The sequence below is a fragment of the Olea europaea genome, unplaced genomic scaffold (assembly GCF_002742605.1).
Source record: "Olea europaea var. sylvestris unplaced genomic scaffold, O_europaea_v1 scaffold447, whole genome shotgun sequence".
NCBI classification, from domain to species: Eukaryota; Viridiplantae; Streptophyta; class Magnoliopsida; order Lamiales; family Oleaceae; genus Olea; species Olea europaea.
Genome location: NW_019262776.1, coordinates 369,772 through 383,220, shown reverse-complemented (window position 1 = coordinate 383,220; position 13,449 = coordinate 369,772). Strand labels below are relative to the sequence as shown.

The 13,449-nt window shown below is 32.3% G+C and overlaps 1 protein-coding gene across 1 annotated transcript; it reads right to left on the bottom strand.

The window, feature by feature from the left end:
• Positions 1 to 2,460: 2,460 nt before the first annotated feature.
• On the bottom strand, positions 2,461 to 6,287 carry LOC111388028. Its single transcript, XM_023012686.1, has 3 exons — positions 6,132 to 6,287; positions 4,917 to 5,024; positions 2,461 to 2,780 (listed from the first exon to the last, which is right to left on the bottom strand). The coding sequence occupies exons 1-3, from the start codon at positions 6,206 to 6,208 to the stop codon at positions 2,573 to 2,575; spliced, it is 393 nt and encodes a 130-aa protein (XP_022868454.1). The 5' UTR covers positions 6,209 to 6,287; the 3' UTR covers positions 2,461 to 2,572.
• Positions 6,288 to 13,449: the final 7,162 nt, after the last annotated feature.

Sequence of the window (13,449 nt, the reverse complement as noted above, 5' to 3'; positions counted from 1 at the left end):
TATACATTTTTCAATGTATCAGAAGATAATTATAATAAACAAATTACTATGGACAAAGTCTCGACAAAAACTATATTTCCCTAGTTTTTAATGAGTTCGGTTGATAGAATGATTTTTAAAGTAATGGTTTTAAAAATTAGAAAAAAAAAAGTCTTCCAAGTGAACAAAATAATAATATTTGTTAAAACGAATAAAAAATAAGCTACTCAACAGAACAATCGTTGATTGTAATTTTCGATTTCACATGAATACAACACATTGTTATAGCTTAACCAAATAACAACACAGTTAGGAAGCCATAGTACTTACCGATTCAAATGTACCAGTACCATTGTCCATACTATGTGAAAAGAATCATCAAATTAAATATAGGAGAAGAAACATATTGAGAAGTACCAAGTGCTCTTCAAGAAATTACTATGTACTTGAACTTGCTCTTTCATATTATAAATAACATGCACGTCTTTACCTGTTCCATCCCTCTCTCTCTCTCTCTCTCTCTCTCTCTCTCTCTCTCTCTACATATAAACAAATGGCTCTTAGATTTGGAGAAACCCAGCATGGAGAAGAACACAAGATGGAAGGGAAAACCGAAGAGAAGAAAGAAGAGGAAATCTCTGATCTTCGGAAGGAGGCTTTCCAACTAGCAAATTATTATTTTGTCTTTCGAGGAGTTATCTTTACTGCAATTTATAGTTCCCCGACAAAGGACAAATGTCAATATCGTTGGGTTCCATTCACCCTTTCCTTATTTGCAGGCATTCTAAATTTGTTTGCTTTGTTGGCGATCGCACTGAAATACAAAAAAATATTAGATGGCAAGGATGAAAAATTGTTAAATGGTAAAACATCTACCAGCAGATATGCAAGTATGTGGCGTTTTTTTTACGTGTGGGGTTGCATGCTTCTCTTCTGTGGATTTTTTATTATAACACTAATTGGAACCATTAAGATTCCTTGTAAGGAAAATGATCCCAAGAACTGTGTCAAGTTATGTGAGCAAGAAAATTGTATAATAATTTGCCAGTAGACATTGTCTACACCATTGTCTAGGGTTCTGCGATTATGTCATTGATGTTCTTTGTTATTATATATATTTGATTATTCCTTATGATGTCTTATCAATCTTTACTCATTTTGAAGTTGCGGCTATTATTTAAAAAAAAAAATAATAATAAAATATGATCTATAGTTGTAAATTACTCCCATGATAGAGACAAATTAAATATCAAGCCTCTTGCGATGAAACAGATGCCTCCCTTGTTGATAAAATATAAGACCTTGTTAGGATATTTTATTTTCTTTATTTAAATATTTTTAATTCATTTTATTTTTCGAGTATTTATATTGTCAAATAACATTTTTGGCTCGTGGGTTTTATATAGAACTTGTAACTATTTAAACTATCTTGGTGAGTATTGCATTGGCGCCGCTGCGCCAAAATGCAATCGCAAGAGTTTGTTGAAAATTGAAGTGGCTGCACGCCTTCCAAGCCACCTCATACAACTCTGCCATGCTAATAGGCTTTTTTGACAAATTTTTCCACCCCTCCAATAGGGGGCGCCACGAGGCTCCCTATTAAAAAATCTGTCAAAAAAGCCTGTTTAAGTGGCGTTTTACCACCTCATATTTATAAATTGACTCTCTATACTATTTCTTAACAAATATATCTTTAAAAATTTAGTTGCATCTTCCCAACTGTTCATAACTAATTATCTTAAGTTGATGGGGAAAAAATTGAAAGCCTTCCACTAAATGTAAGATTTTAAAGATTTTAATTATAAAAAATTGAATCAATTTCAAAGAACAGATAGAGGGTATTCCCATTGGTTTGGGATAGAAATAATCATTCTCATACAATTTTTTTCTTATTTTCCCCCCTTGAATTTTACTAACTTTTTGGCTCTTATTTATTTCAGTCAAGTCACATGTTTGCAAAATTAACAGCCAAATTAGCGTGTCAATAGAGATTAAAAACCATGTCAACCATTTTCCTTAATTATTAATGGGTATGGTGATAATGAAAAATGTTGAAACAAATTATAAGGTTAATGAACAATTTGGAAAATATTTATAGTCGCTAAGGTTGTGATTCAAGTATTGTAGCCACATATTTATAAAATTTGTGTACATGTCACTTCACTGATGAAAAATTAAATCTAACCTGCATATAAGGTGCGAGTTGATGACAAAATCATATTAAGCCCCTGTTTGGCCCCCTTAATTTTGATTATGATGGGGGAATTGTGTTTTTTTTTTTTTTAAATGGATGGCTGTAAAAGAATGAAAACTTTTCAATTTACGTGTTATATTATTTTATTGAAGATTGTGTGATTAAAAATAGGAGAGAGAAAAATTTAATTTAATTTGATGAGATTTAATGGGGGCTAAGTAATATTTTCAAATCAAATCTACAAGCAGGCAGAAAAAATAAAATTAGAATTAGAATGTGTCCAAAGAACTAAAAATACTGAATTATATGTAGGTATAAAATCATCTGATAATGTATTGATCATGAAGAAAAAGAACGTGTTAAAAAATAAAAAAAATAAAAAAAATGCATCGATAACCATTACAGCTGCACCTTTAAGAAACTAACAAGAAGTAAAGCAAGCACAAACAGGAATATATTCTCGAAGCTGTCCATGGATGAAGAGTTAGTTGACTCAGGATGATGATAGTATTCTCTGTCCTCCATATATTGTCCTGAAAATCGTGATACTCTCCCCTCTCTCTCAAGTATTGATCCAGACAATTTTGTATCACCAATGGTTGTATTTCTGTATTAATATCACTACTAACTTGAGCAAAATGAATATACGCATTCTTCAATAATAAACGGGTTGGGAACAATGCCAAAACTCAACTACACTATTGGGTAGGAGCCTAAAACTTCAAGGTTTCCGAGGGAAAAAAAGTAATACTTGTGCAGATGGGCAGTATTATTTAAAGGAATTTCAGATTAGGCTCTTATGTGTGTATCTCAACAAGTAACCTGTTCAAATTTACGGAGAAAAAGGCTCGCAATCCAATTTCAGCATTTCAAATATCAAATATATACTATATGATAAACTAAAATAAAATCAGTTCTTTAGATGAAACTGTTTTAAAAGTAGTTTTCAGTCCATGTATTTGATCCATAAAACTAACATAAGATGGAACGAAATCATATTCTTGTATTGGACGGGAATTGCTAAGAATGAAAGAATGATATTCTTGAGAACTGGATGAGTAAATTTGCATTTAATTTCTTAAAACAAAACTGACATATTGATAATTGTAAAACACAAGAAATAGCCGCATGACAGCGGTCTTAGACAAGTCAATCGGAGAGGAAAACACAAAATTTACATAAATCGAAAAGCCCACCTACGGACATGGGGAACCAATTCACTAATCAAAGTTTCAAATGACAAACTTTTTTGAGTGTCAACCTCCCTCTACATAAAACCAAAGTGCACATACCCCTCTATTTTTATTCTATTCTCTCTCTTTTAACTCTTCACGATACATGGTAAGACCTTTCTTTCCCATTTCCTTTGATTTTCTTTACTCGAAGATTGTGTTGATTCTTAATTCGACAACATGTTACTTCTATTGTTCATTGAGCTAGGCTTATCTCTTATTTCCTTATTTTCTATTCTATAACATTCCTTTGGTTATTATTATTGTTGTTGTTGTTGTTGTTGTTGTTATATTTTTTTTCGCTTTCTTCACCTAAGAAAAAATAAATTTCAGTCAAAATATCCAACAGTTTCATATTGAACTTCAACAAAAAGAGTCTAAAAATCCTTCTTCAAAATTCTTCTCTTTTCTACTTATTTTTCTATTTTAAAATTGTGTTTAGAATCTAAATGAAGATACTAATAACCCTTCCTATGTATATTCTAGGTCAAACTCGTCATGACTCCACCTAATCCCAAGGATGGTTACTCCGTTCACTTCGTTCAGTCAAACCAATCCTTAAGTCCAATGTGGCCATTAAACTTGAACTATGTGAATAATGTGTTTTACACGACTATTTATGCTTTTACATTTGATAAATAATTACTAATTGAGCGAATTTGTATCTAATTTAATATAAAGTTGGTAATTATTGGTAAAACTTGGACTTACAATGCATTTGGAGCAAAAATGAAGATTTTTTAGCTTAATTGGAGTTGATTTTGAGAAATTGAAGGTTAATCAGATTGCACGTGGTTGAAAAGTATTATTAGGCAAGCAATCGGAGCAAATTTGAAAGTTTTGTGAGAGAATTCAAATTTGAAATTTCTGGAACTAAATTGCACACATTCGAAACTTGGAGGAAAATTTTGGATAATTATGAAGTTCCAGTAACGTATATGGAAGATTTTGAAAGTTGCGGCATCAAAGTTGAAAAAGTGGGTGTATCAACAAAAGTAAAATATTGATGTTTGAGTGATACTATCTACTCTAAAGTGTGGAGAGAAGAAACATTAAGAAGAAGTGGCATGACGTTGATGTTGGCATTGACGTTATTATTTATTAGTAAAATAGCTACCTATAGAGGGCATCAAAATTAGAACGCATCTTTTGCAAGAGGGATGCACCAGTCTTCTACTTGTTGAAGCATTATATAATGTATAATACAAAATTATGTGCCTTTCTTTCAAATCAAAAAGAAACTTGAGCTAAAGATTTCCCAAATAAATTGAGAAAATCATAAGAAAAGGAATGAAAGGTAAATCAAATGAATGCTTCAAATTATAAAATTCGAAAAGTTGCTACTTTCTGTTTTTGTTGGCGTTGGTACTCTTATGGTTTTCACAGTACAAGTTTAGTCAAATCGAATAAATTACTAAATCATGTTAAATTTCAGAAAACAAGCAAGGCACACACCAGAATTTCCAGTTGTTGACAAACAAAATATGGAAAATCAAATATATATCATGTACCTCGTTGGTGACATAGTTCTTGCATATTCTGGAGGTGCCTTCGCAATCACTTCAAAATTTCTTCTCTTCCATATCCAGTTCCTCCACAGGAGAGCGCTACAACCTCGTCTGTAAAACAAAAATGTTAAGAAAATAAGTAGGGATAGAAACAACGGTCTTAACAATAATGCATTGGTGCCTTGAATTTCGTCGCTAACGACTTTCACAAACAGAATTGATCGGTTGGAAAATCTATCGATAGTACCCCCACCGCTAATTTTAGCGACGAATTACCTAGGTCATCGGTGAATTAGCGACGGAAGAGAGTCATCGGTGTTTACCAACTTCTGTCACTAATTAGCAACAAATTTTTCCGTCGCAAATTAACTACAGATTTTGTCCATTGATGATTACCACAGATTTTCGTAGCTATTTCCGTCGCTAATTTGAATTAAAATATTAAAAAATATATATGATTTTTATTTTAATAATTATCTTCGTACCAATGCTCAAAGCAGTATGGCACATGAAGCAAACATTCCATACTTCATGCTCCCAACCTTGTAAAATATAGTAAAATTGCAGTTGTCAACTGCTTTCTTCTTCATAATGACAAAAGGGTAGATAAAACTGACTTTCACAGCATTAATCATAATGAACAGCGAACTAGAAACTACCGTAATTGCAGCTTCTACATCTACTTATTGATATAGGTCGAACAGTTTTGTCAAAAATTGATATACACAAAAGTCCCAAACAGAAATTAAATGTTAAATGGCAAACTAAAAAAGCTAAACACGATGCCAAAGAAACTGAAAGCGTGTATTGTAAATCTTAAAGGAACAATCTCAAAATTCAAGCAAACAGCAAACTATTCCTTTCAAGGATTATCCTCCTAAGATGACAAATTCTGACTCAAACCAATTGCACACTCGAACCAACAAAAAACAAATTAATGTGTCAAGAAATAAAAAGTAGACGAGACAATTCTTGAGGAATCTCACCATTTTTTAAATTCACAAATTCATTACTAAACAGAAAGATTTACCTTCATTTTTTAAACTGCCTAGCTCCATAAAAACAACAATTTTCTTTTTGAATAAGCCTAGAACAGGAACTAAAACCCTAAATCAAGTAGGAAATAAGACAACTTTAAAATTCAAATTTTGAATAATCCTAGAAGTCTAGAACAGAAACTAAAAACCATAATGAAACAAGAAAAAGAGACTTAGTTACCTCAGAAGTCGGCCGGTTGCGTGCGTTCCGGAGGCGACGAGGCGTGAAGTGTGGTCTGTGGAGCCGTGCTTGTGCATGAGCGTGAGTTTTGTGATCTGTGGAGACTGGAGAGTAGGGTTTGCAGAATTTTGTAATGGGCTGAATTTTGAAGATAAAGAGGGGTTTCTATTCTTTTATAAATTAAAATTTTATAATATTTTCTGAAAGATATAGATGGAGGGTGGCAATGTGTATTGGGAGGAAATGAAATATTTGAGTGGGAATTGGATGGAGGGAAATAAAAATTTTAGAAGCAAGTCAAATTTTAGATGAGAATTGAAATTTTTTGAATTTTTCGATGGAATTTTTTGTTGGTAAACTATATAATGCTTTTAAAAATTTAATTTCAATGTTTACCAACAGATTTTTTCTGTTGGTAATTTATTTTACAATTTTTAATAATTTTTCCAATGAAATCATCCATTGAGAAATAACAAAATTGTATAAACGAAAATCTTCCATTGGTAATTCTATCGTTAAATTAGTATTTAATTTTTAATAATAATAAAATAATAATCCATTGCTAATTTGTTGTAATTCCATTGATAGTAGTAACGAAAGTTGTCCGTCTGTAAAATTCAATTTCTATTGCCTCATTTTCTAGTAGTGGTATTTATCTATAATTATTGCAAGCATAGGGATATATATACAGGTGTTTCAGTAGTAACAAGTCTCTATAGAAAAGTGAAAATTTGATTTCTTAAGGGGAAATAATTATTATGTTATTGGATCAAGACAATAAAATTCTTGAAAGGTTCAAGCTTTGACATATGTAGAGTAAAATACTTGTAAAATTTCTCTACTGGGTGGATTTGTTCAAACAGATACTCATAAGTGTATTTACACACTTATTTGGACTTCTAACCCTGATTATTTATTGCTAAATTGAGCTAATATCCACCTAGTGTAAATATGTTAACTTAGGAAAAATTGGAAGTTGGACACAATTGGAATGAAAAATACAATTTTTAACTTAATTGGAGTTGATCCGAAACAATTGAAGATTATTTGAACTGTATGTAATCACTAGAAGACTCAAGAGAGCCATCAAAATAAATTTACAAGTTTCGGGAGCTAAATTCAACAATAGAAAAGTTTAGGAACTTAATTGCTAACTGTCAAAACTTGCAATTGGAACAATTCAGATTATCGTGGAAGATAAAGATAAAATTTAAAGATTTCAGGATGAAGGATTCATGATGCAAATAAGGAAGGACTTGAGCTGAGCAAGAGGAGAAATTTAGGGATCGAATTGAACGAGATTTAAAATCTGTGAGTTGTGCTCGGAAGCTTTTCCTTGTAAGATCGCAAAAATTGAAAATCCTCCTAGGGCAAGCAACAACGTTGAACTATGCGATCGTTACACTATGTGCGATCACGTGGTTATATATGGGCTATCTGATTTTGTTTCCTTGTTCAACTCTACCTCCACTTGAAAAGCAATTATGTCACGAGTTTTGACCTCATTCTTGGGACTATAAACACGTTTTCATTTACAATTGAAACTGGGGTCTAGGAATACAATATACATAATTCTTACAAACTGGAGAGCCAAGAAGATTTTAATCATCAAATCCATATATCTTTCAAGCTATGTAGAAGCTTTAATACAAAACATGTTTCTATATTTAATTTCTATACATCAATTACTTAGTTTGAAGAAGAATATTCAACAGTTCAATATTTCTTTCCACCCTTTTTTTAATCTTCAATTATGGGTAATGTTGCATCAATTTACCTTCTGTTCGAGTAATCACAACGAGATCAAAATATCGCAAATCAGAATATCAATTCTCAAAATGTGATCCACAACCTACTTCTGAAGTTCACGCATTACACACACATGTGGATTTGGAGAATTATTGTTACGCCTTGCCTGACTAGGCTCCAAAAGAGGTCCATGTGGCAGCCAATCATGAGGTTAGCAAAGGCCGACACTCCACGTCGTCAAGATTTGAACCTAAGTCTTAAGGTAAAGATGACAAAGGCACGAAGCACCTCAATTGAAGCGTCATTTGCAAGCTGATGCATAGTGATCGAAACGCGGCGCCACCTGGTGCACAACCACCATAAGGAGGCAATCACCGCTTTAGTAGAAGCATCATGTTAGATGCTGAAGAACTCATGGCAAAAACCGGCTTCCTAATCATAAAGGAGCACCTTTTATGTCCACTTCTTCGAAGCGATCTTCTGCAAAAAGATTTTAAGCGATTCATGATGTGACCCTATTACAACTGAATAATATCAAATCTTGTCAACCTACTATATAGGTACTCAAATCTAGACAATAGAGCAGCTACCTTATCAAACAAACTTTAATTGATTCAAGGCCTATTATGTTTGATGTGACATTACGATGGGAAACTTTGACCGTCAAGATAAAGCCAACACCTCTTTATCTAAAGTCACCACTTCGTCCGTAACATTATAAAAGCTCATTATCATCTCAAGGGTATTGCAATTTTACACATTCAAAGTAAGGTTGCTCATTCTCTCTCGTATTTTTACTCATCCAAAAACTCTTGGTATTCATACACTTTTGTGGCTCACGTCTTTAAAGAATCCCAAGCGGAATATATAATTTCTCATTCATTGACTTATCGTCCAAGGGCTCGTGGCCACCTTCCCTACCATCGGAAAAAGTCGTGAGTGGTTAACAATTTGTCCAGGTGTTTAAAAACATATCTATGTGGATGTGAAGGGAGTCAGAATCTGTTGACCATGTTGAAGGTACAAAAACCGAGGTCAACAGGTTGTGTTAACTTATGCAATTTAAGAAAATAAAATTAGTGTATCAGGTATCTGTTTCTTTCACTTCGCAAGTTAATTTTCTGGGAGAAAATTAACAAAAAGTATTCTCAATCATCAATTCATCATTCTAATAGAGATTAGTGATTATCAACATAATATAAAAACAACATGAAATTCGAATATACACAAGTATTTAATCTTAGTTTCTGTTTTGAATTTAGAATTTGACTTTTTTTATTATTTATCAGATTACCTTTGTTGTTTCCATTTTTTATTTTCCTTTTAAAAATTATCGCTATTTTGTATGTAAACTTTAGTGGCGCCTTAGTTTTACAATTATAAGCAAAATAAACAAAGGGATATATTTATATATTATACATAAAATATGCAAAAACAATATGCACTACAACATATCAAGTCTTCTATCCTATCTATCATGTTTCATAGCATTTTCCATTTTATTATCGTCATGCAAGTGATGGATTTTTTACCGAAACAAGTGTTGGACACTTTGTCCTTAAGTTGAATTTGCCCCGCATCGGTATTAACGATTCTCCGACAATCATCTCCCAAAATATAACGATTATGTCGAGCCATAGGAGCACTCCAAATGGTTTAGACAAATGAACTCGAACGGAGTTCTCTCTCTACCAAAATCATGACTTTGATACAAATGTTTTATGCAAAACCAAAGTGTAACATGAAATGGAATGATATGGAATTATGAGTTGAGTTTCTTTTTGTTTTTTGATAAAATTCAAACACATGAGGTCTATATATAGTAGTTGAAAAGGCATGCCAAATGACACAACCATATCAAAAGACGCATCTCTTGAAATTTTTTTTATACATTAAGAGACACAATTATTGAAAATTAATCATGCCCATACCAAGAGTCATGATCCTTCATATGAAAAGATACATCCATATATTTCTAAAATATTTCACAATATTCTATACAATTTTCCAACAATTTCAAGTATCAAGCGGCTTACATTTGACTTAATTTCTCATTTATCAAATTAGAATTCCACTTAAATAATCATGTAAAATTGGTCACAACCAATTTTCGATACAAAATTTTAACAATCCCCCACATGAATGAAAATTTATGCAAATGTCTATATAGACAGTAGTAGAAAGAGAGTGAAAAATAGTGCATCAGGTAAGGTAACTTTTGACTTTGAACCTTCCTTAGTAAAATACTATCAAATTTACTAGCTAATTGGTAAACGCAATGTTCTTGAACCATTAGCCGTTGGTATAAACTAGGACAATAGTACTCACACAATGTCTCTCATAAACAGTTCATAGTTCTCATGACTTGGCTCATTTTGATCCTGAACCCATCTTGGTTCTGTAAGTGTTTAGAGAATTTAAGTTTTGAATAATTCTAATTGAAGCGGCCTCACTTCACACTTACATAGATGACCTCCTTTTAAGAGTATTCTGTCATACTCCACTTGACTTAATCAAAATATAGGAATCATTAAAAGTTTATCTTAACCTCCAACCACTCTGCAGAAAGCACTTTGGTATCATAGGAATGAGTTAGGAAATTAGTTTCTTAAGTGTTTCATAGAATCCTCATAACTTAGTTGTCCCTTTACACCAAGATCTTAGGATCTACAGTCAACATGGTAGGGTTACCATCATAAGGACACTTACTCAATAGGCTTAATCTCATTCACTTCGATATGACGTATATTTGGTCTCTTGGTAAACATATATAAATGGATCCACAAGTTCATGCCAATAAGATTAACTGCTTATGGCATTATGTCTATGACTAACACGTCAAGACTTACTATTACATGTGATTTAGTATCTTTTCAAATTTAGGTAGCCAACGATTGATTCATTTGATAGATACAGATTGTCAACACCAAGAAATCCTTTCATGAAGCTACATGCTTCTCATTAGCTTTGTCAACACGATTGGAGGATTCCTATCAAATCGTTACACTAGTCAATCATACTCACTAGTGGATTTCATACATGGGTACTCAATATCATCATTAAAGCATTGCAATGCATTTGAATTTTATAAATATTCTCCAATATTTCATTTGTTTTTTTATATCCAAACAACCGTCATGATCAACTTTTATCCCATTTCATCCACTTTGTGGCTTTCATCCCATTTCATCCACTTTAAACTTAGTGTATATTATCGCATCACAATATCCTTCCAATACCATAGGATATCTTGTGAAATGTAATCCATAGGTCATGATATTTCAAATACCTAAGGACCCCTGTCAATGCCACCAAATAATCATGGCCTAGATTACTCGTAAATCTACTAAATTTATTCACAGGCAAAGCATCATCCGATTGAATGTATTTCATAATATACATAAGAATGCCAATTACTTGTGAATATCTCAATTGTGACACGCTTTTACCCGTATTTTGATCAAGTGTACACTTGTGTTAATAGGGTTTTCTCCTAACTTTCCTCTAGTACTTCAAACTTTTTAAATATTTTCTCAACATAATGAGAATGAAAAAGTACGATTCCTTTCGTTGTTCTAGAGATTTTTATCTCTAGTATTACATCTGTTACACCCATGTCTTTCATGTCGTAATGCTTCGTAAGCATTTTCTTGGCATTTAGAACAACTTCGTGATTATTGCCCATCATCAACATATTGTCTGCATACAAACACATAGGCATCTGGTGTATTTTTCACGTATACACACTTGTTGCATTCATTTATATTGAACTCGTTTAACAACATCATTTTGTCAAACTTTTGGTGCCATTGCTTAGGAGCCATATAAGGACTCAACAAGTTTACAAACTTTATGGATTTCACTTGGAAACACATTCAGGTTGTTTCATTTATATCTCTTCTTCTAACTAACTGTTTATGAATCCCGTTTCCACATCTATTCGGTGAATTTCAAGGTTATGTATTGCCACAATTGCAATTAGTAATCTTATCGAAGTGATTGTAGTCACGGGTGAGTAGGTAAAGAAGTTAAATCATTTTTCCTGCCTATATCCTTTGGCAACTAATCTAGCTTATATATGTCAATGGATCCATCATATTTTAATCCATTTACATCCTAAAAGCTTATTTTCGGGAGATATATCTACCAATTCCCATGTATGAATTTGCCTTATGGAATCTATCTCACTATTGATAGATTCCTTCCAATGTGGTGTTTCCGAAATAGACAATATATGCTTCTTCAGAAGTCTTTGGGTCATTTTCTGTCGTATATGTTAGAAAATTTGGACCAAACGAAGTGGACATTCTAGCCTCTTATTACACCTTGGTTTCTCCTCATTTGAAAATTCATTTGTAGTTTCATATGTTCTGTTATTCAACTTACATTTTCCTTATCTTTGCAAGGAAACACATTCTCAAAGAATATCACATTCCTTGACTTAATTATGGTACCCTCGTATACATCTTATTTGTGTACGAGGAAACGATACGCAATGCTATTATTGGCGTATCCAATAAATGTGCAATCAATCATTTTGGGACCAATTATTATTTGTTTAGGCTTAGGAGTCTCAACCTTTGTCAAACATCCCCACACTTTTAAGTGTTGGTAGGAATGATGATAACATTACCATAACTCATATGGTGTCTCTTCCATTTTCTTGAGAGGTAGATAAAAGTATAACTTTAAACTAAGTTACCCCCACAATTCCTAAACTAGGATTATATATCCAAGTAGTAGCGTTGTACTCATAGGACTTGAACTTTTCACATAAGTTCTCAAGCATTTATGATAACCCCCACATTTTTGGATTATTCTTGAACTTAGAGTTTATCAACTCTTTCATAGTTCAATCCATTTATCACTTAGATAATATCTAATCGGATGCTTGGTAAAAGCCTAAGTACTTTCAAAATAGTGGCCGTTGCTTTACGTGAATGAAAAATCATTTTCCATTCAAAATTTGTACTTCAATCAACCAGATTAATTTGATCTTCCAAATTAATCAAGGTCATCACATAGACCAACAATGCTTTCAAAGCATATACCAATTTAATTGGTTCCACGATTGAAGTCAAATTCAACAATAAAGAAGGCTAAGCATCTTCAGGCATGTGCAACTTTCACATTTGTGACATTTCACAAATATTATTCACGTCAAATAATAAGGAACATTTCACCTTATTCACAATATTCACATTTGAATGAATTAATCAACCATCAGTTGAAAAGTTGTGTTTGTATACAACACAATCTTACAAAAGGACATACCTATTGGAATTAATACTAGAATATTTCATAATATTCTTCACAATTTTTGCATAAGATAGTTTTTATCCTTTACATATGAATATCATTTTACAATCATTATTCTTAAGGATATCCGGCACCACCGCCAAATACAGACATCATTTGTGCTCTATAAAATATTTTCATATCCCAATAATTGGGCAAGCAATTTCTAGTTTAAAATAATTAGGACAAAATCACATTTTGTCATACTCTTATGCAACTATAATTTTGTATAAGTCATCTCATTTAATTTTATAAAATTAATTGAGGTTAT

What these genes read in the sequence shown, in the direction of transcription:
- LOC111388028 (XM_023012686.1), bottom strand. Translation starts at nt 6,208, where the DNA reads ATGCACAAGCACGGCTCCACAGACCACACTTCACGCCTCGTCGCCTCC. An exon ending in GCAACCGGCCGACTTCTGAG is followed by an intron (nt 5,025 to 6,131) that starts GTAACTAAGTCT and finishes TTTGTTTTACAG; the next exon opens with ACGAGGTTGTAGCGCTCTCC. An exon ending in AGAACTATGTCACCAACGAG is followed by an intron (nt 2,781 to 4,916) that starts GTACATGATATA and finishes ATATTAATACAG; the next exon opens with AAATACAACCATTGGTGATA.